This window comes from Phoenix dactylifera, chromosome 4 (assembly GCF_051530095.1).
Source record: "Phoenix dactylifera cultivar Ajwa chromosome 4, Ajwa_hap1_PhDact_Kaust_v1.1, whole genome shotgun sequence".
In the NCBI taxonomy this organism is placed as follows: Eukaryota; Viridiplantae; Streptophyta; class Magnoliopsida; order Arecales; family Arecaceae; genus Phoenix; species Phoenix dactylifera.
Genome location: NC_143193.1, coordinates 761,949 through 782,367, shown reverse-complemented (window position 1 = coordinate 782,367; position 20,419 = coordinate 761,949). Strand labels below are relative to the sequence as shown.

At 36.9% G+C, this 20,419-nt stretch overlaps 1 protein-coding gene across 1 annotated transcript in view; it reads left to right on the top strand.

The window, feature by feature from the left end:
• Positions 1-762: 762 nt before the first annotated feature.
• ALA2 (aminophospholipid ATPase 2) overlaps positions 763-20,419 on the top strand; it is a 43,349-nt gene continuing 23,692 nt past the window's right edge. The window contains exons 1-8 of the mRNA XM_039133460.3: positions 763-1,053; positions 1,460-1,624; positions 7,615-7,828; positions 9,357-9,473; positions 13,407-13,499; positions 13,603-13,777; positions 16,239-16,405; positions 19,563-19,667. Of these exons, the coding sequence (XP_038989388.3) occupies positions 1,500-1,624; positions 7,615-7,828; positions 9,357-9,473; positions 13,407-13,499; positions 13,603-13,777; positions 16,239-16,405; positions 19,563-19,667 (996 nt within the window). The 5' untranslated portion in view covers positions 763-1,053; positions 1,460-1,499. The remainder of the gene's footprint in view (positions 1,054-1,459; positions 1,625-7,614; positions 7,829-9,356; positions 9,474-13,406; positions 13,500-13,602; positions 13,778-16,238; positions 16,406-19,562; positions 19,668-20,419) is intronic.

Below are 20,419 nucleotides of genomic sequence, written 5' to 3'. Positions count from 1 at the left end.
TATAATGTTGACATCATATAGGGTGCTAGATGTAAATATGGTTAAGTTAGACTTTTCTGCAATCAATAATAGGTGGCGGCAGCAATTCAAGAAAAAAAAACCCTACCATGTTTCTACAGAAAATTTATACACACACACAAATATATATATATATATATATAAAGTTTTATATTTATTTATAAAATGAAATAAATAATAAAAATTTTGAGCAATTTCTCTAAATGATATCATTCTTGTCCATCATATATACTAAAATTATTTAGAACATCAGACTTTAAAATCACTAAATCTGAAACCAAAATATGTTTTGATTATGCAATTAAATATAATTTTATCTTTCCATAATGTTGACATCATATAGGGTGCTAGCTTCATCAAAAAACAAACACATCATATAGGGTGCTAGATGTAAATATGGTTAAATTTGCCTTTTGAAAAAATCTAGCCACTCTTGTCCAGACTAAAATTACTGAGAACATTAGACTTGAAAATCACTAAATCTGAAACCAAATTATATTCTGATTATGCAATTAAATATAATTTTATCTTTCTTTGTTTTAGATAGTGATCAATCAACCAATGGAATGCAGAATTAAAATATAAACATTTAAGAATGATCTTATCTCTTACATTTCCTAATATTTGTAGGTCTGCAGCTTGGATATGAGTTATAAATTTGGTGGACTCAAAACTTAATTTCTGGCCAAAGGAGGGGTTTATAGAAAATCCATCGATTTCTTATATCCTATAAAATATTTAACGAATGGCAGGTCCCGCCGGCGTCTTCCAAATTAAGTTTCACATATGATATGCCGACTTTAAATTAAACTTAACAAAAGCTCCTTCTTATATCTTACCATATTTTTCAGTCCAGAAGGGCCCAAATTTATTCAATCCCATTTTACCCGACGACCCTCGGCACCCCCCCCCCCCCTCTCTCTCGGTCCCCATCTCACGGAATCCTCGGCCCCACTCTCCCCTCCGCGGATCGGCGAGGGTTCGTTCTCCGGAGACCTCTCATCCGGCGAAGAGATCGTCTCCGGCCGCCGCCTGGTGAGTAGCTTCACCCTTTCTTTGTCGCCGGTGGGATTGGCGAAAACATCCCCTCCCTATTCCCGACAGCGTCATTTGTGATGTGGGGATCACATTCTTGAAGCTCAATTCCTTAAATTGTATCGTTATTTGTTTATTTTTTACGTAAGAACGTTGGAGATTGAACTCATCAGGTGCTAAGGGCAGCATAAGATGGAGAATTAAATCGTGGAATGATTTAAATCACAAATTATCATGATTCGTGTTAATTTACAAATTCTGATATTTTTCAAATAAAAAGTTATTGTGAGGGAAAGAAATTACATGAAATGGGTTATTGAATTGTGGAACGCTCTAAAGAATCATTATTTTGAGCAAATTTATGAAGTATGAAACTATTCTTATGCCGATGTTTATTTTTTTTAAGGCGGATATGTGTGATTATTGAGAGGAATGCTTCTCAATCGATGATGAAACGCTTTGTCTACATCAACGATGATTCATCCCAGGATTCTTATTGTGACAACAGGATATCTAATAGAAAGTATACGTTGTTGAACTTTCTCCCGAAGAATCTATGGGAGCAATTCAGGTTTGCTTTGTTTATTGAATTGTAGTTCAACTATAAAGTGTTGATTTATGTTAGACTTGTAATAATTGTGGTATCTATATATTCTAGTAGAAAGTATAATGTTGTAGACTTTCTTTTGTATGTGTTATCAATTTCAGATTAAGCATTATTGATATCAAACATTCAGACTTTATGAGATTTTGAACTCTTATTTGATTAATCCTTTTCTTTGAGCATACACCTTTTGCTTTGGGTGAAAGCTGGCACCTGGCTTTCCTTGTTGTTTCCTAGTAGGAGTAGCTATCTCAAATGTTAACACTAGCTCATTCAATCTATCATCAAAAGTTTCAACATGATTCTATTAGTTTGTGTGCTCTTATTTTTTGGACTCTTTCAAACAAAAACTTTGAGCTGCTCTTATTTCATCTTTATCATTCACTCACTCCCTCACTCGCTTACTCTTTTTGACCCTTCAAAAAGAAAATTAAATTTTTCTTTAGATGATAACCTTCACTAGTCTTAGTTGTACGTGGTCTTTTTTTTTGCTGTGCACCTTTTAAGCTTCCTCTAACGTGATAACTCGATCTTTATCATGCTCTTTTAACAGCTTCCATTACATATCTTGTATTTTCTTTATTGATCAACATCATGACCATATCGTAGTCTTACTAGACTATGGCCTCTTTCAATATCAATAAGTTAATTTCCCCCCTCGTATATTGGCTTTCATCCATTTTTTTATTTTTTAAATCAGCCCCAACACATAATGTTATAATGTGGCAAGTCTCTTAATCAGCGATCTCTATGTAAGTTGACACTGTAGTCTAGAACAAGTGATTTGTATGTCAGAGCACTGATAAAGCGGTTCATCATGATCAACAACTATTGAAAATTGTGCAATAATATAGGAGAAGTATTCTCATTGAATTATTGGGAATGAATTTAAGAATCAGGGATCTTCTAGTGTCACAATCCTTTGACCTTTTTCCTTTTAGGGTAGAAGAGGCCACAAGCAATGGGCTACATGAGGGGAGATAGGCCTTCCCCAATATTCCTAACCTCCCAAACCAATTGGTTGCCTCAACCTGAACCACCTGATTTTGGGCGTAGGGACCTATTCCAGGTGGAAATTGTGTCGAGATGTAGGTTTAGTTTGGAACATGCCTTGAACCAGCCTTATCTGAATCGAGTAGAACCGCCTAAGGCTGTACATGGGTTGGGTTGACCTGTGACCCGATCCGACCCGACTTGAATTGAAGGACCCGCGGGGCTAGGTCGGGTCCTAAAATTGGACCTATTCTATTTTTCGGGTCGACCCGACCTGTTTTTTTGAGTCAATTTTGGATCGCTTATCCAATGACCTGATTTGACCCGATCCGAACCCGAATTACCCTTTTAGGCCTGCAGCCTACAAGCCCACAGTCTACCGATAAAAATCAAGCTAAAAATATTTTTTATTAAAAAAATGTAAAAAAAAAAGAAAGCAGAAAAGGAGGGGGGGAATGTCATGTCGCCCGTTTTGATCATTTCGCGGAAATCACTTTAATGCAGTTCTTCTTTCCGCCCTTCTCTTAAGCATTACGGTTGATGTGAATCTTGTGCTCATGAATTTGGATCTTTGTGAAATGGGCCGATCTTTGTGATTCAATGATCAGAAGCTGTTCCTTGGAACTCTCTCTGCAGAGAATTGTGCCCAAATTTCATTCGACTTAGTATTCGAGAAGGAATTTGAATTGTCTCACAGCTCAAAGAATGCCAGTGTGTTTTTCTGTGGGTACATTAGTACTTATCCTGAGCCCTAGATCATGCCTCCCCACTCCCTAGGGCAATAGCCGATCGTCATATGACAGGTGGCGGAATGTCATATCGCCCTTGATGATGATGGGACGGCTATGCAAGTCCGGACCCATCATCTGGTACATGGCATAGGCTGTTCATAAATTAAAACAGGTCCAGAGTGAGGAGGAATGTCATGTCGCCTTTCCTTCATTCATGAATTAAAGCAGGTCTCTTAATGATGATGGGACGACTATGCAAGTTTGACCCATCATCTATTACATGGCATATGTTGTTCATAAATTAAATCACCAGATCGGCTCTCTCTCGTCATATGACAGGTGGCAGAATGTCATGTCCCCTTGCCTTCTTTCATAAATTAAAACAGCAAGTTCGGACCCAACCCTGACCCAAACCCAAACCCAAACCCGACCCGGACCTGAATTTTTTAGGTCGGGTCTGGGTTATGTATGGACCTGACCCGATCCGAATAACTTGTTGGATCAAAAATTATAGCCGTAGACCCGACCCGACCCGACTCGATCTTCAGTTGGGTAGGGTTTGGGTCCAAAATTAGGACCCGAACAAGAAACTGGGTCGAGTCTGGGTCACTCAAGACCCGACCCATATGCACCCCTAGAATCGCCTGGTTTTGCTCGGTTCCGGGCAGTTCAAGCTGTACACTGCATTTGTACCCCGTCAGTTACAATCTTGAGTTGCCTCATCTCTCAATCATACTCTCTCTCACTCTCACATTTTGTTAAGTTTAGGGTTTCGACCCCCCCAAAAGGAAAGCGTCGAACCGAGCCATCAATAAGTCAGCTCCTTCTACTGCACCTCAAGCACCCTCCCCCTTGCGCCGCCATCACCTCTAACAATGATCATAGGTACGTGAGTTGCCCTCTCTCTCTCTCTCTTCCAGCAATGATGACCCTGACAGTTCACTCTTTCTTCTCTCTCTTTTAAAGATGACAATGATCTTGTTGGCGGCTTCGCCCTCCTCTCTCTTTCTCCTTTCTTTCTCTCCCTCGAAGATGATGATGACCCCAATGGCTTCACCGCCCTCTTTCTCCTTCCTCTCTCTTCTCCTCCCTCTCCTTCTTCCTCTCTCCTCTCTCCCTCTCCCTCTCCCTCTCCCTCTCCTTAGTTATGATACACCTTGGGTCGGTATGGTAAGTATCGGTACTATACCGAATTAGTCGTTGTTTGGCATGACCTATGGTACTGATTTGGCGAGCCTTGCCCCAAATCTTATGGAGGTGAGATTTGAACCTAGGTCCTTAGTACAACAATCAAGATGCTTTACTGGTTTGATAATGTATTTACTTGCAACTATAAATTGAGTTTAATATTTTTAGCATCTTGATAGTTGTATCTGCCATCAACATTAAATTGGATTTGTAGGTGATATTATGTTGATTGATTTAGAGATTACAAGATTAACTACTAAGGAACTATGGAGGAGGCCTAAGAGGATGTCCCAAGATTAGAAGAATGAAAGATAGACTAAATGAAGTACAATCGCAGTGAACTTGAAGATGAAATATGATAATCAAGTGCTTAACCAAAACTGATGGATAGGAGATCCCACGATTAGGTTAGTTTCATTATGTAGGATCTAATATAGAAAACTGGTGAGATGGATAAAAACATCTATATTAGGAGTTTTATGGATGAAATTAGAGGCAATTTTAGGTAATATATTATTGATGCGTTTCTTGGCAACTTCATGAAGATTTTTATAAAATGACAACAAGGCCTTCTATGCTCTGTGGCTTATAATGTTGGTTAATGGAGAGGATCCTAGCAAACACGATGAATGCAACACAGAGGAGAATGTTGGGGTGGCTGTGTGGTGAAACTATAAAGGATAGAGCGGGGAGTTGGTATATTAAAGATGAAGTAGTAGGGTTGAATTTGATGATATGGGCATGTGCTATGAAGATCCAAGGAGGCTCCAATAGGAAGCGATGCTGTGAAAATATCCCGAAAGAGGAAGGGAGGACCTAAGGTAACATGTTGGAAATTGTTAGAGGTAAAATGAAAAGCTTGCAATAAAAATACAGTTAGCCCTTAATAGAAATGATAGACAAATGAGGATTCATAGAAGCCAAATGCAAATAGTCGGAGACAAGTCTTGATGACCATAGTTATGGATATGGTCATAGTTACAACATCATGCTTAAGTATAATAGTAATTTTGCGCATGTTGACTTTTAACCATACCGTGACTATGGAGTTCAAAATTTGCAAGAAAATACCTAAGTGCTAAGTTGAATGCTATGTGTAGTATGATTATTATATTTTTGCATCTCAAGGTAGTATTTCTTTATATTAGTTTGTGATGAAGAGGATTATTTTTGCTAACTCTTGGGTCTTAAAGGTACTTTCCTTCGTGTGTAGCATCTGGTTTCATCCAAATCCTTGGAGTCGTCTATGTTCTTGTCATCCATTTGAGTTTTTGCAAACCCTCTAGTTTGTGGTTGTCACATCAAAAGAAGCATATTTGCTCTTCTCCATTATGCTTCTTCATAGATGTGAACATCAGTCATTGCTTTAAAGATCCCATTCAGTATTCTCAGCTTGGTCTTGGTCATGTTGTTGTATACCTGAACATCTCTTGCCTTGTCAGTATACTTTACATATCATGAACCACATTAGATAGTTAGGCAACTTGGAGCAATGTGATTGGCGGTTTGTGCATATCTCAGTGGAAGTGAGGCCAAGTTCATAATGTAAGGTAATTTTGGAATTAGCATCTGATTTTTGAAAAGTAACTAACATTGTTTTAATGTCTCTCTCAAAAAGTATTAAGAGTTTCATTTCCCTTTTTTCTTTTTATTTTTTATGTTGCTGTCATTCTATGAGTTACTAAAAGAATCTTTAGCAAACAAAACTACTTATATCTTTGGTATGTTAACATATGTCACCTTTATCTAGACATCATTAATGACTGTTAAGATGGAAAGCATCAATCTTCATTGTTAACAATTGTGATTATCATAAGTTTGATGCATGGTTTTCATTATATTTGCTACTTACAGCATTTTATTTATTTACTTATTAAATTGATCTGTATGCATGCATGTATGAGCATACACATAAAGTTGCAACCTGCAAACATGCTTTCTTTCAGTGCTTGATTGTTCACTTATGTTTGTGCCTACTACCCTTTGGTCCCTGTTTATTCTTGTCACCTCTCTTTCTTTAGTCTATTGTGTGATTTGCTGACTTCTTGGTGTGAAGATGCATCAAGACGTACTCCAAAACCTATATCTTCATGTTGTAGCTTATAGTGGTGAGTATCAATATGTTCAATACCACCATCTTGCCTATTCTTTCTCGACATTATCTCAAGACTATAGAATGGTGATGATTTCTACTCTCTGAATAGAGCTTTCTCATTGCATATTCGAAGGGGGAAGTTGAATTTAAGAGAAATCACTTGCTTATGCATTATCATAAGTGTACAAATCGTGCTTTTGCTAAGTGAAACTTTGCATTTGGAGTTTAGACTATTTTTTCCTTCCTTACGTACACAAGTAGTCAACTGAAAAAAATCTGACCTTCCAGGAGAATAATAAAAGAAAGATTCTTGTAATGATGTGGGAAGCATTAAATTTTCTGATGATAATCCTGCATAACATAAAATACTTTAGCCACTAGTTAATAAGATTGAAGTTGCATGTGCTCTAGTCCTTTCAGAGGCTTTTGCTTTCAACTGAACTGCTCAGACATAGGTTGCATGCACCTTAAAAAGGGATCGATTCTAGGGGCTGAACTAAGGGTCCCCAAGAGGGTTTAAAAATTATATCTTGGAGAAAGGAGTTACCAACAATTGATGAAGGACAATTCTCTTCTACTGATGTAGTAGAGCTCGTGGCAGTCCTAGCCATTTGCTGGAGGATATCTTAAACATGTGCCTTCTTCTATGATGCATGATTCTATTTAATCATGTAACTTTTTTTTTTCAATGCCAATTTAGTTTATTTTGAAGATATCTTAACAAAAACTTGGCATTCTTTTTGACATGGATCTTTTTCTCATTATGACAGATTTATTCTCAATATTGATAGATTTATATGAATCTCTCCTGGTATGATATTGATATAGTATCTCATGTGCATGGTGGAAGTGATCAGGCTTTTAGTGTGTTCAATATCACAGCAGGCTTTACAGTAAATGTCTTTCATATTCTTGGGACCTCACTATCTTTTATTTTTTTCGTTTTTCAGCCGTTTCATGAATCAGTACTTTTTGCTGATTGCATGCCTTCAACTGTGGTCACTTATTACTCCTGTAAACCCAGCAAGTACATGGGGTCCGCTTATCTTTATATTTGCGGTCTCTGCTACGAAAGAGGCCTGGGATGACTACAACAGATATCTTTCTGACAAGCAAGCAAATGAGAAAGAAGTTTGGGTTGTAAAGGAGGGCATTCGAAAACATGTATGGTTCTTTTTCACTCTTTCTTGTTAATGGTTTCATTAATGATCGTGAACTTTTGGTAGCACTCCCAAAACATCAAATCAGTTTACTTGTTAAATGGCCATGATTTTTACGTTTGTTCTTCTTAACGAACAAAGGATTCATTCAACTCTTGTGGTGGTGGTTTTCTTGCTATGGTCCCCACTTTTCTTATCTATCTTATATATGCACCAGATTTATGTGACCTAATTGATTCTGTGACGACATGCAATACATTAAGTAGATTAAAAGACACAGGATTGCTTCAAAATGTACAGATTCCACATGTTTTCTTATTGTTTTGCAAGTAGGACTTCTCTTAATAAGAATTGTATAACATGGTTGTTTTAGTTTGGCATGCCATGCTTTCTACTTCGAATATTGGTGTTATTGGTTAAGAAATTCAGACCAGCCAGTTGACATGGTACTGTATGTTGTTTCATAATGTTGGGAATGGTTATTTTGTATTAGTTAAAGCCAACTTTCTGCCTAACAATATGAAAGACAAAGTTTGAAAAGTTGATAGAGCAGCATTTGAGTCATTTCTTAAAAATCCCATGAAAGCCACTTTGCATTAGTGGAAAGATATGCTAGGAATTTATGTTTGTCGTTTGTCATGAAATTTCTTTAGATAAGTGACAAGGATGTTAAACAAATCAAAATTCCAAATAGGGAAATTTTTTAATTTAGTAGATTGATTTAGATTTATAAAGAAAAGCACAAGGATGAAGCTGTGCAAAACTACGTATACTGAAAATCTAAAATAGGTTCTGATCTTTGGAGAAACCCTACTTTAGCAAGTCAACCACATCATATAATTGGTAGACATATGGAAATTTTGGATATGTACACTTCTATATAGTTGATTGCTTGCACTGGGGATGGACATGTCTACAATCACAGGTACCTACTTATGAGACTTCGACACCTTGTACAACCTGGAAAATCTTTACCATTCATAAAAATTATGTGTTTTCTAACTGACTTCACCTTTTATTGGATATGACATGATATCTAGTTATTTATTACCACTTTTCAGTATGAGAGTTTATTTAGACTTTGAATATATGTATAACAATGAGTTTTTGAGGGGAGTCTATGCTTTTATTAATATGGCTGACTTTGTGCATGATGTGAAGTGGTGGGTTTATTATCTTAGTTAACATTTCATTCTATTGACAATGTATTTATTTATTTTTTCATTCAATTGCTGAATATAATAGCATGATTTTAAGTTGTCAACTTTGTTCTTTCCCTTTCTTTAGTTTTGGACATTGTTTTCTAGGACGGGCTTCATATTGTTCTCTTGCACAACTGTTCAAGAGCTACTTGGGTGTGGCTTGTAACTTGTTACGATCTATTCAAATTAGAAATTTCGTTAAGTATGACTCCTGTATAAATACTTAGTGGAGAATAAGTTTAAAGTTTCTTTTAGCATTAAACTATGTAATAGTTGAATTGTTACTAAATGCCTCTCTATAACTTATATTCCTCATTTTTCTAAGTTTAGATTCAAGCACAAGACATTCGTATTGGTAATATAGTGTGGCTGCGAGAGAATGATGAAGTACCATGCGATCTGGTCTTGATTGGAACTTCTGAACCACAAGGCATCTGCTATGTTGAGGTATGTTGTAACTTGTAGCAACAGTTGAAAAAGTTTTGATATAAATTTCTTTATTTTATTTTTCTTTTGTTGAATAAAATAGGATGATCTTATGTAAGGGGCTTCAAGTGAAAGCACTATAATTTATAATTTCATTCAAGGTGGATGTCTGATGCTAGGAGTCCCTACAATTGGAGTATGGTAGGTTCTGTTTAAACAAAATTTACGCAAAGGGATTCTGCAGAAGCTCAGACAACAAGCTGGTTTTAGATGGTTGAAGTCCTTCGAGCATTAATGTCTTACATTGTAATGTTAAAAGAAGAAAGAAACCTTGCACTCAAGGAGATGCTTAGTAGAAAATGAGATGTTGTTTGCCATCTGATGTCTGGGTTTTGTTTTCTGGTTACTGAAGTTGAACAAATGTTAGTTTTCTGCTTGGACATTACTAAGATTTGGTGTCATTTAATTTTATTGCAAGTTGAAAAAGAAATTCCTGTCCAATATATAATGGGAAAGGTTCTGATGCTGGCCTCATGTGGCTGGCCACAGAGCCTGAATTTTCCCACTTTCTTGGGGGCCCCACATGTAAAGTGGTTAAGGAAAAGAAATATAATCCATATTTATTTCTTGCACACTTGCCTATGCACATTGTTGAAAGAAAACATCATGACATGAAGGGAAAAACACCTTAAAAAAAATTAAATATTGTTTCCTCTTCTATGTTTTTCTTTTAATTTTTATGCAGTGGGTGTGGAAAAGAGATTAGATTCCTTATTTCATGCTCGAGTAGGCTCTCTTTTTAAAGGATTTCTTGCATGTTCATTGCACTTGTAGGACTCTAGTATGCAATAAAGGTTTCTTAATGTAGAAGGCATCGCACACATGTATGCATAGTATGCTGAATTGGCCCGTACCAGCCAGTTCAGCACGTACCAGACTGGTCCGGTTCAAGCGTGGAAAACGGTTCCGGCCCCAGAAGGGTCGGAACCAATCAGTACGGTCGCGTATCGGTGCGAATCATACGCGTACTAGAAAGAAATCAAATCTGGAATAATACACATATTTTCTTTCAAAATTTATTTTTCATAAACTGATCCTAGACTCAATATTAGGCTATGGCCATGTAACGCAGTGGCATGGGTCTGATAACAGATGACAGATACCACTGTTCTAATCATTGGCGGCTCGGTGTTGAAATTAGTTTCTCAGATTACAAGTTGACAGGGCCAACGAATAATCCTCATTGGCGGGCCAGATCATAACCATGCCGAGAATATATATAAAGCAAAATTCACAAATTATCCAGTCAAATTTGCAAATTCATTTTATAAGAATATCAAAATACATAACATGTTTTAAAACAATTATGATGGTAATAATAACATGTTTGATCCATTTAATCAAACATGAAATAAAGTTTATAACCAATTTAATAAACTCATTGTAATTTTTCAAAAGTCATTTAGAAAATGCGCTTTGAAGTGTTAGATTACTTACCTCTTCTCATTTCAAAATCTCACTTCAATTAGATAGGTTGGCTTCACCTATTTATTGTCATTAAAATTTAATAATTTAATATCATCTTGGAAGCTAAGTTAAAAATTTGAGATACTACTAGGGATACGACTTCATGCCCAACAAGGATGGAGGAGGACAGGGCTAGCCAGGCGGAAGGGCCCAACAACCCGATCGATCCGGTCAAGCTAATTCCATCCGATCAAAGGTCAGACCAAAGTACAGATGCCTCACAGCAATTGAAGATGTCCAAATCTAGTAGGATCTAATAAGGATCAGGGTGGAGGCCGGTTCGTTACTTGATGGCTAAGGATCAGGACCCCCTACTGAGAGCAACATGGGTTGCAAGAGAGGGGCCCTATAGGGTCACCTGCTGACTAGAGAGAGACAGTCTAGGAAGAGAGAGAGTGGGCAATAAATGGGAGAGAAGATAGACAAAAGAAGAGGAGAAGAAAGAAGAAAAAGAGGAGGACCGCGGTTAGGTGGCTGAGGTGGTGGTCGATAGTCGAAGGACTGATGACAAGGCCAACGGTGGTGGCGACAGGGCAGCTGATGATGGAAAAATAAAAAGAAAAACAAAAAAAATAGGGGTTTTGGCTCACACCCAAGGATTGCCGATGGCCAGGCTCGGACAATGGTCATGAGCCGACATGGGAGACCGGGCAAGATATCTGGCGACAATGCCGACGCAGGGAAGATTGAGAAACAAGGAACATGATTGGTTTTTAGATATGAAAATAGGAGTCGAATAGAGTGTCTCTTTGCTTGGCTATTTTTAGTGAAACCTCGGCTGATGGCGGGGCTTATGTGTGAGGGAGTGAGGGGAAAAGAACAAGGTCCTTATCTAGGGTTCTAGTGAGGGCTTGGCTGCAGTTTCCGATAGCCATAGTGAGCCCAGTCGGCAGTCTTCTGAGAGAAGAAGAGGAAGGAAGATGCAATGGGCTGCAACAATCTCTAGTGATGGGGAAGAGCTAGGGTTGGCCGGTTGGGGTTCTTTAAATAGATGACATCCTAGGGCTTGGCTTGAATTTGGCGTGCCTTAGGGCTCCTGGCATCCGTCGGTATTGCGCGGGGGGGGGGGGGGGGGGGCGACTTCCAGTAGGAGTCTTCTTTTGCATGGCACGTGTGAGGCTGGCCCAAACAACGCAAGGCTGCTCAAGTGGACTAGGTCTTACACTATATTATATGAGATGGACTTTGCTGCTCTCGAGAGGAGAGTGTATCTACTCCTCTTAGATCGAAAATTGATGGTAATTAGGCACCCAAATCAGAGATCTACATCATTGATCATGATCCATACCACTAAAAATGCTTTAACCTAAGTCATGAGTTTTGGTGTTTTTCAAAATATGCATCAAGTAGCCACAAAAAATGGATGATTAAAATGATACCTGATCATGTTTTGTTATGATCCAAGCATTAACATCTATTGTTTTCAATTTAAATATGTTTACATGTGTAAATTATGATCGATAAGATGGATTCTTAATTTATGTACTTCATCATGTATTTAGCATTATAAGCATAATGGAAACCGTCTATTTATCTGCTTGATGTATAGATTAGAGACTATCAAAGCATGCAATTTTATGTTATAGTCGTTTTTAGTAGTATAGATCATGATTGACGGTATAAATTATTGATTTTGAATCGGAGAGTAGTAGATACCCCCTCCTCTCAAGAGGAGCATAGTCCATCCCTCTACATATGAGATGGACTTTGCTCCTTTTGAGAGGAGAGAGTATAATGGGGCATCTAGATTGAGGATCCACACAGTCGATTGTGATCTATACCGCTAAAAATGCCTAGAAATCAAAAAATCACATGTTTTGATGGTCTCTAACCTTTTTATCAATCAGGTGTGCAAATATGCCATTAAAATGTTAGGCGACCATGTTTCTCTATAATCCAAGCATCAAAATCCATTGATTTTCAATCTATATATGTTTTAACATGCATGATCAATAAGGTAGGTTCTTAGTTTAAATGCTTTTTCATGTATTTTAACAAAGTAGTATTATAAAAACTATTTATTTTTATGCTCACTTGATGCATAGGTTAGAAGCCACCAAAACACATGATTTTTGATTTTGAGACATTTTTATTGATGCATATCATGATCAATGATGTAGATCTTTAATTTGGATGTCCCATTGTTGATTTGGGACTTGAGAGTAGATACTGTCTCTCCTCAAGAGGAGCATAGTTCATCTTTTTATATATGATAACCTTTAAGAATAATTAGCAACATATGGCACATTTAAGATTTATTGAAAACCTCTTGCAACTTATTATTATGATACAAAGATGATTGAAATACTTGATTTTGATTACTAAATGCATATTTATTTTCTCAACAACATACAGAAACACGTACGTAAATTAGTAGGATAAAGAATACTCATTGTTAAATTATGATTTCTCCTATTTTGTTTGCAGACGGCTGCTCTAGATGGGGAAACTGATTTAAAGACGAGAGTTATTCCATCAGCTTGCATTGGGCTGGCACCTGAACAGTTGCACAAAATCAAGGTACCTTATCCAACTCTTCTGCATGGATGAATTCCTAGGTATTCTTTATGAGGAACTTTTCTATCACTCTTCCTTGTTAATCTTTGCATATTCAAATAAACAGGGTGTCATTGAGTGCCCCAACCCTGATAAAGACATTAGAAGATTTGATGCAAATATGCGGCTGTTTCCTCCATTTATTGATAATGATTTGTGCCCTTTGACCATCAATAACACACTTCTGCAGTCATGCTATTTAAGGAATACAGAATGGGCATGCGGAGTAGCGGTTTATACAGGCAAGTTTGTTCTATCTAGTTCCATATTTTCTATACACATATATAAATTGGTTTTATCAGGTTCCTTATTTTTTACATACCAGTTTAATAAATGCTCACAAACAATGAGCACATATTGTTTGAAACAAAAAATCGAAAGGTTCGAAGTAGAGCTAATACTTGGGGTTCTGGTTGGATGACTGGGGGCTTAGTTTTGGTAACATGAGCTATTGGATGTGATTTACTATCTTTGAACTACTCATTGTCCAAAAATCATATGATTTGGATATCCCAATCCTATGCATCCAATGGTAAAAAAGAACCGTTTAAATAACACGAAATAATGTATGCTTTTTTGACCATTGGATGCATAATCTAAGAATCAATTCATATGATTTTTTGATAGTGAGCCATTCAAAGATAGTAGATCACATCCAATGGCTTGGATCATCGGTGTTGGGCCCCCAGTCGTTTGGTTAGGACCGACCTTATTAGGGCTGTTGTGTGGATGCCCACATATTAGCTCTACTCATAATATATGTATGTATATATGTATATACATATGTACATGTGTATTTATGTATGTATGCATGGATGCAGGCATGTATGTATCTGTTTGTGTATGTTTGTATGCTTGTATGTTTGTATGCATGTTACCATTCATGCTATCCATTATTTCAGGCGGAATTATGGAATTATTTTTGCTGTTACCATATAAATTTTTCATTCAGATGTTATGGGATTTTGAATTTTGATTATTGAAGTATGACAGCACACTCTCCAACGTATTGTACTGTGCTGGCATTCAAGGGTGAAAATTATTCTGGTCATTGTACATAAGCTCATGTGACAATTTATTTTTGTAACGTTTGAAGTTGATGCACAATATTTAATACTGGTGATGTAATTTTAAAGAGGAAAACTGGACTTAAGCGTAAATCTAGATGAAAAACTTTTCTAGACTACACTTACTCTCTGCATCTCTGATTTCTGCTATTAATGCTTCACTGCTTAAGGGTTTGCTTGTGGTGCACATTGCATGTATATGGTTTCATTTCCACTCATAGTTCTGGCATTCTTGTATTGTTAAATGTATATCTAGCATTACTTTGTTCAGCAGTCTTGTGGGTGTCTTGGATCTAGTTACGGGGTATGTCATTTCATATATTTATTTTCCTTGATATGTATCCATGCTGCTAAATGGTCTTTGACATATTCTTGTTTATCATTATTGCCAATATATGTTAGAAGTCATGATTGTGAACTTGATTGCTGAAATAGAATAATTGGATTGTCCTGAAGATGCTCTTATTTTCATTCAGGGATATATTACATGGATATGTTGAATTGTAGGTTGTCTAGATCTGTTTTGGGTAGGCAATTTTCTGCAAATTAAGTCAAGTATAATCTTGGTGAGGATAATTTGGTTGATCGTATCAGACCTAGAATGGCAAGTTTTCTCATGGCTCTTTCATTCTTGAGGATGATGTGTACCTAACTTCATGCAAATAAACAAGGGTCTGATGAGCACATGGCTGCCTAGTTTGAGCTCCTTTTGTGGTCAGAAGCTAACATGGAACATCCAAAGAGTTGACACTTAGTTTTCTCTGTTGATAGGCTGTTTGTCAAAGATGCATGATGCATCCATTGCTTCTTTCTTATAGGACATGTAACCAACTTCAGAACAATATTCTACTCCTAGCCAGATAGCTAGAACTTATTGGAGAGACATTATTAAATTTTCTAACATCTCCTCTATATGCAATGTTTTATGTACTTCAATGGGTGTATCGTCTCTACAAAATTCTGAATAATCTCATTTGAACTTTTTCTGCCTGAGCTCTCAGCACTTTGAGCAATTCTCCTTTTATTCATATCATATCCCTGCTGTGAGGTCCATAGAAAGAAATAATGACTAAAGAATACAAAACTGCAAAATATTTGCTAAAAAAATGATATTGTAATGCTTGGTGAATCATATAGGGTTAATATGAAATTTGATCAGCAATCCAAAATAAAATAGCAAATGTCATATTTCTTTTTCCCTCTTTTATGGGGGTCTCTTCTACATAAGCAGTAAAGAAAATCAGTGCTATCCATTTATAAGCTACTAGCTATGTAGAGTCGACTATAGAATAGTAAATTCACAATCAATACCACATTTACTTGATTCCTCATCCAAAATGCCACTGAAATTGCAGAAGGAGCAACTACATCTCTACCGTTAGATAATTTTCCTTCCTTAAGTTAAGACTTCTTAAACAGTAAAGATCTCAACACCAGAAAGATATAAGTCAAATTGAATTCCTCAATCTCTGATAGGGAAGGCCAACAAATAGTAATTTTCATTTAAAATTTTAAAATATTGCTATAATACTCGTGTGTGTTAAGTGATTAAAATGGTTGTTGATAGAAATTTCATGGAGAGTGTATTAACAATAAATAGCTAACTATTTGTAATTTTGTATCATGATGTATCCAGGCAATGAAACAAAGTTGGGAATGAGCAGGGGTGTACCAGAGCCAAAGCTTACAGCTGTAGATGCGATGATTGATAAGTTGACTGGAGCAATATTCTTGTTCCAAATTGTAGTTGTTATTGTTCTAGGGTTTTCAGGGAACATTTGGAAGGATACTGAAGCTCGTAAGGTATTTTCTGCTGCGATTATCTAGTATAGCAGATAAATTGGATTGTCCAAATTGACCATGAACACAGATACTATTTATGGTGTCATGATTTATTTTCTTCTTGCACGTACTTGCCACAGCATGGCATTACTTCACTACAGCATGGCATTACTTCACTATTTAGTGCTTTTTCGCTATTTTTATTATGTTTTTTGAAAATAAATCTGTCATGTATCTCTAAGTTGATCTTTTATCTAAAGGTACAATAGGATTACAAAACAACTGCAAGTATGAGTATGTTTCTGGCTGATAAAGCAGGTCTATGATGCTCTTTTGTTGCTCTCTGTCAGAAAGCTGCATGGTTTCTGTATTTGGATTAAGTTTGATCTGCTACATGCTGACATTCATGGATTGGCACTCAAAAATAAAAAAAGTACAATAGGTATTTGAAAAATTCATCTGGAAAGATGGCTATAAGCCTATATCTATATGATGCCGGGCACTTTTCTTTTGTCTTTGTATTTAATGAAAAATGTCCGAATGACAAATGTTGATTCATATAGTCATCTATTTGATAGATAGGTAATCCAACCTTTATCATTTTGGGCAACGAACTTATACCCTACTTATGTAAGTTATAAATAAATTGGAGATAGCTGTGCAACAATTTTTTATGATTGTTGCAATAATACTAATGTGTTAACAAAACATTGTGATGCCGCAATTGGAGTACTAAAACATGCCTACCTCAAAGGTCTCTAAGTCATACAGGGTTTCTTACTTTGACCCATACACTTTCTTAGGTGTCACCTCATTAAGCTTGCCTTGCTTGGAGATAATTAAGCTGCTCTAGGGTTGCCTTGCCTCACCTAAGCACCTAGGTGAGTGGCCGGGGCAACGTTCACCGTCTCGTTACTGCAACCCATATGGGTACCATCCTATTACAATGTCAGAATGCAGTACAGTACGAGACGACGAGGCCTATTGAGTACATTACGGTATCACTGAGATTGCATACCGGTTTGGTACGGTACGTTTGGTACAACAAACCTTAGGCTGGAGTGTGTTTGACAACAAGTGCTGCTAGCTATTCTTTGAATCCCATAAATATTAGTTGCTATAATAATTGAAAATAGATACTTATAATGACCAAGTGTAGCTGCCAAGTGAACTATTGGAGGTATAAATGTAGTTCAGTGATATACTTAATAAACACTTGAGGTTGCTACATATGCTACTTGGAAGGTAATAGAGTTTATGTTATTCTTCATCTGGTTTAGCACTAATATAGGTGTTAGTCTTGTCATAATTGGTGCCCTAACAAAGCCATGATTTTATTGATGAGATACACTTTAGAGTCAAATATGAGAGTTCATTCTTCTAATGATTTACATTCGCATTTTTTGTATTGCACATGATGTATAATATGCTATTAGATGATCCATAGGATATATTGTAGTAAACTCAAGTGAGTGCTATGTGTGTTTCCCCAGTTGTTTCTTTTCCTTTTTTTTGTGCGTGTTACTCAACTCAGATAATCAATAGTTACTAAGACTTGATGCTAATTTTATTTTTGCCTCTATGTCAAATGATAATCCATCATTAGCATAACTGTAAGCATAATCATCCTACTTTTTTCTCGACTATTCGTGTTGGCTTTATAGATTCTCATTCACTAAGAATTCCTGTTTAGTGCCACTTTTGATGTTATTCCAAGATTCTCTGTATCCTTTCTCACAATCTCCATCCATGTTACCTCAATTCTTTCTCTCCTTTTCTTACAATCTTCAAAATGAACTACCATACCTCTCCTTGATGGAGCCTCCTCAACAAGATTCGCTAAACTGGTATCGGAGGGCGTACTGGCTAGTGACCATTTCGGCATGGTACGGGTCCATATCATGTTGTTTTGGGGCATACTGAAATAAAGAGAGCTAGCGAGGAGGGAGGAGATAGATGAAAAGAGAGAGAGAGAGGGAGAGGAAGGGAGGGAGAGAGAGGAGGGAGAGGGAATAGGCCGAGAGAGGGAGAGGGAGAGGCCGTCATTGTTGTTGACGGGGGGAGAGAGAGGGAGAAGGAGAGGGAGGGAGGGAGAGAGGTTGAGAGAGAGAGAGAGGGAGACTAACTCGGGGAACTCGTCATCGTCAGCTTGTCGAGCCGGCTAGAGACAGAGACCATTAGGGTTTCGAAATGGGGGATGGGTGAAGGAGAGAAACAAACACGTAGGGGCTGGGGCGAGGGTGCCTTAATAAACCAAACTGGTATATTGAACTGTGCTATAGTTGACCGGTTTGGTTCTGTATGCTTCGAACTAGCCAGTTCGGCATGGTTTGTCAACACTGCTCCTCAAATCTCAATATTTTATTTGATCCCAGCTTAACAATTCCAAATAAAAATGATCCAATGATTCATACTGCTTCTACTGCACGAGTTATTTGCTTGTATGGTTTTTGGGCCTTGTGCACAAGCACAAGGCTCATGACTGGTTTGGGTAAACCCTCGAGGTGCTCAAATACCAATAAACCTACCATGGAAGAAATCCTCATAATTTGACTTTCGATTTCTTATGAGTTCTTCATTCCCATAATTTGTGTGTTCTCAAGTAGCATCATAGAAGATATAGCAATTCTGTGATAGCAATTCTGGATGCCTCCATGACAAGTTCACATAGATGCACAAAATTGACTTGGACAAGATGTGGTTAAGAAATGATACAAATTCTTACTAACCTAAATGAAGCTTCTCTTGAGTTGAAAAGGATGTGTAAGACACTTAAGATCTTTTTTTCCTTAGGTCATCTATTGTTGATTGAATCAAAGCTTGTCTTATGCTGTAGCATACAAGTTGCTTAACAGAGGTGTTTTTTATTGTTCTACTTGTCTCAGGAAGCTCCAGTTGCTGGTCCTACATAAACAATGAACAGATCATAGTTTTAATAGTCTCCTTTTGCTGTTAAATTAGCAGTCATATTCTATAAACTTTTGACTATTTTTTTGATATTGAATTCCTTGAAAGTGCTTCTTTAAAATAGTTAAGCTGGAATTATTGTTTATTTTGTAATACGAAAATCAAAATAAATTTCATTACCTATGAACATCATACAGTCCAGAGTTCTGTCATTTTGTTATTTCTGACATGTTTAGTACTTACTGACTATTTTGTTTCTTGCCTGATGTAGCAATGGTATGTAAAATATCCTGATGAAGGACCTTGGTATGAACTATTGGTCATCCCTCTGCGGTTTGAGCTTTTATGTTCGATCATGATTCCAATATCTATAAAGGTATGATATGATGTTTTAATGTTGAAACTTTTGACATTCTTGAATTGGAAGTTAGTAGGCTTTTTAGTTCTTCAACAAAAGTTATACTGAAATAGGCTGTCTTTGAAGTGCGCAACCATTTGCATGTGACTCCCATGCTGTCTCTGGTTTACTGCTTATTTGGATATTAAATAGCCAAGAGCACATGCTAAATTATGCTATATAAAGTTATACTGAAGTATGCTACCCAAGTAAATGTGGTCTATATAAAGTCTAAATGGTCAACTACTAAGATTTTTGCTAATGAGTGATGAGGGCTTCTTTGTGCGATTTGTCTTCAAGATTAAAATCACTGTGATTATGATCATTGATAATTCTTGCATTCATGGTACACCATACTGTACTGAATCGGGCGGTATAGGGTATACTATACCATATCGGTTTGGTACCGGTACACCGAATCGGCTCCTGTATCGGGCATACCGACAGTGATAGAGTGGCACCGGTGCGGGGCCTGGTACCGAGTTAGAATACCTACCTTGCATTCATCGTAGGATTGATTGATTCCTGTACTAATGGCTTATGAAAAATAGTGGATATTGTTTCCAAACTCTTTAGCATTTTTTCTTACAAAAAATTATTTACTTTAATAAACCAATTAATCAATTATGCTTAAAAAATATAAGCAGATACTTACCTTCAAATAATTTTTCACATAATTCAAAAAGTGAAAAGCATTTATTCATGAAATTCTTAGATTCTGGATGTAAGAT